This window comes from Carassius auratus, unplaced genomic scaffold, assembly GCF_003368295.1.
Source record: "Carassius auratus strain Wakin unplaced genomic scaffold, ASM336829v1 scaf_tig00029285, whole genome shotgun sequence".
In the NCBI taxonomy this organism is placed as follows: Eukaryota; Metazoa; Chordata; class Actinopteri; order Cypriniformes; family Cyprinidae; genus Carassius; species Carassius auratus.
Window position 1 is genome coordinate 301492 of NW_020525757.1, and position 2889 is coordinate 304380.

General features: G+C 34.2%; 1 protein-coding gene across 1 annotated transcript; it reads right to left on the bottom strand.

Moving 5' to 3' along the window:
- On the bottom strand, window positions 1-2491 carry LOC113079803 (urokinase plasminogen activator surface receptor-like). The gene is made up of 5 exons (XM_026252027.1): window positions 2407-2491; window positions 2207-2326; window positions 1838-1963; window positions 1534-1644; window positions 1-1426 (listed from the first exon to the last, which is right to left on the bottom strand). Exons 1-5 carry the CDS (start codon window positions 2453-2455, stop codon window positions 1044-1046), a joined length of 789 nt encoding a protein of 262 aa, XP_026107812.1. The 5' UTR covers window positions 2456-2491; the 3' UTR covers window positions 1-1043.
- Between the last annotated feature and the right edge of the window lie 398 nt (window positions 2492-2889).

Genomic DNA, 2889 nt, shown 5'->3' on the forward strand with positions numbered 1-2889 from the left:
TATTCTTATACTGGTGCTAGTTGTCACAACTTTAACTCAAGTGAAGTAACTTTTGAAAGCATATTTAGAACAATTTAATTTTAGAACAATGTCATTTACCAAGGAACACAATACACTGTACACTTCATCGGACACCACTGACCCCTGGTTGAGTATGATGTCACAAGGGATGACCTGACACTGTTTATCAAATCAAATTATTAATTAAACTGGTAATCAATGCCCCCCGGAAGATATTTGTACATTTTAAAGTTAAATTCTTTAAAATCTAATGCACATTGAATTTCAAAATTATATATTGTCTCAGACTACATTACTTGCACACTTGGGGTTTTAGGAATCCAAACAAATTAGAATATAATAATGATTGTATTTTATTTATTATTATTATTCCTATGACAGTAATAGCCTTATATTGCAAAACAACTGCACTGTAAAACACATACAAATTAATATTTCACAGGTATATTATTTTGCTTTACAACACAATAGGGAAATTACAATATATTTTTCCTTATTTCTACACTTGAAAGATCTATTTTGAACTTGGATTGCAGTGCCCATTTAAACCACTAGCTGTCAATATTACATACTACATGTTTGGTCTATATATGAGAAGTCTGTCTGTTGTGTGGGTATCACTGGCTAAGAAGACAAACATGATAGTCATGTAAGTCATCTCAGGACAATTGTCACACTGAATATTTATTAATGCCTTCATCGTAAATATTAGCAATTGCGAGTTCCAGAGTGTGTGGTTTTGTGTCTAGAATCATGGGACAATTGGCCAAAGATTAAGCAAACAATGTCTAACCATTTGTGAAAATAAAAACACTAGGTATAAAACCACACACACACTAACACACAAATCTAGCAAAAGCAAACAATGCATTCAAAACTGTATTATGCTTTTCCAAAATGTCATTTGAAAAGTTGCATCTACCAGTCAACAACAGACAATAGTGATCTATTAGTAATAGTAATAGTAGTCTACTACTTCTGTTCAAAATTAGCTAATTTATTCTTATTTTATTATTGATTGCTTACTTAATTAAGTTAACAATAAATAATAACATGAAGCCCTGGGTGATACTTTTAGCACTGTTACTACTCTGGGGGACTTTTAAAGTGATGCTCTGTGTGGCATTTTGAGTGCTACTCTGGGGGACGTTTTGAGTGACGCTCTGGGTGACGCTCTGGGTGGCGTTTTGAGTGACGCTCTGGATGATGTTCTGGATGATGTTCTGGATGATGTTCTGGTTGATGTTCTGGGTGATGTTGATGTTCTGGGTGACATTATAAACGCCATTACACAAGTTCCCCTCACAACATAAGATGCCATAAACACTACTAAAAGATATGTTGGCATAATCACAAATAGATTTAGAGACACAGCCTTTTAGAAGCTGTGATTCATTGGAATTCACTGATGAAAAGAAAGAAAACAGATGTTAGTCTAAGATAGCAATTGGTATCAGAAATTTAAAATGAATAATGGAGAAACTAAATAACAACTTGAATCTTGACTCTCACCTGTCATTGAAATGCAGTGGTCTTCACTCCCTGAACAATTCACTGTGTTTGAGCAGTTCTGACCAACACAATAATAACATTTCTTTCCATTGGGAGTGTTAGTGCTGGGATCTACAGGAGGGAAACAAGACAGTTCTTTTATTTTAATTCAAAATATGACATCTAATGAAACAACACCTTTAGCTGCTCCATCAATTGGTAGACAATCAAGTTTCACTCTCATTTTGATTCCTTAATAAATATCATATGGAATTAAAATTAGTTTTGATCTAACAGATTCTACGGTCAGCATAAAGTACAATACCTGGAGCATCTGGTACATTACAAAGGTCAGTGTCACAGCAGGAATAAGACACCTGTACAGAGCCATAGTTCATCGACCCACTTGTACAGTAACCAGCACAATATCTACCATTCACTTTAGTTGCACCTAAAATACATGAATAATACAGAAAAAAGTAGAAAGCAAAACATATATAACAATTTCTAACCAAAAAATTAAATAGCAGAAATCTATGTAGAATATTCTGTAATTGAAATCGTAAATTCTGACAGAAAAACAATTAGAGGTTCTGTGAGAATTTACACGTCGACTGTTTCAACGGCATTAAATAATACCAGCATCTGTATCAGTCAAATATAACAGTAAATCAATAAATCATATTAGACTTACCAAATTGCGATACTGTTGTTACATTCATGCACTTGGAATATCCACTAGGACATGTTATATTCCCAGGATCCGCACAAGAACTCGTCTCATTCCTGCACTGATAGCAGCTGAGAGAGTGTCCTTCATTAATAAAACAGAGAGAGACATCAGTGATCTGTATTTGAACCCAATAACAGTAAAAGCATGATCTGTCTTTGTACCTGCAGTGACAAGAACGAACAGAAGAAAAGCTGAGATTTGAATATCCATCTTTGATCAGGAGGTGAATGAAATGTTTCAGTTTGAGTGCTGATTTTATATCTTATCAGAAGGGGAGGGGCTTTATGAGAAAATAAAAGTTTAACAGAAGAAAACAGATAATGAATAATTCGAAATAACCCAAACAGCAATAATGACAAGACAAATTAATTTATCCAATTACTATTAGTCTACACTGCAATGTGAAGAAAGGAAGTCAAAGAAAGGGTCTGATTCTTAGACACAGAGCATACATTTTCCCACCCCAGTCCTTTGACCATACATGTCAGAGTTTTAAGTTTGGTTTAGAGCACATTCAGAGTATTTCAGAGATACCAAATATCTGGAGGTTCGATCATGACAAGTCTCTCTCCCTGGCCTTTAAATATGACAGACATTGAGTGCTTGACAAAATTCATAAGTGTGATAGAAATATGATAATATTT

What these genes read in the sequence shown, in the direction of transcription:
- LOC113079803 (XM_026252027.1), bottom strand. Translation starts at nt 2,455, where the DNA reads ATGGATATTCAAATCTCAGCTTTTCTTCTGTTCGTTCTTGTCACTGCA. An exon ending in GTTCGTTCTTGTCACTGCAG is followed by an intron (nt 2,327 to 2,406) that starts GTACAAAGACAG and finishes TTATTAATGAAG; the next exon opens with GACACTCTCTCAGCTGCTAT. An exon ending in AACAACAGTATCGCAATTTG is followed by an intron (nt 1,964 to 2,206) that starts GTAAGTCTAATA and finishes CATGTATTTTAG; the next exon opens with GTGCAACTAAAGTGAATGGT.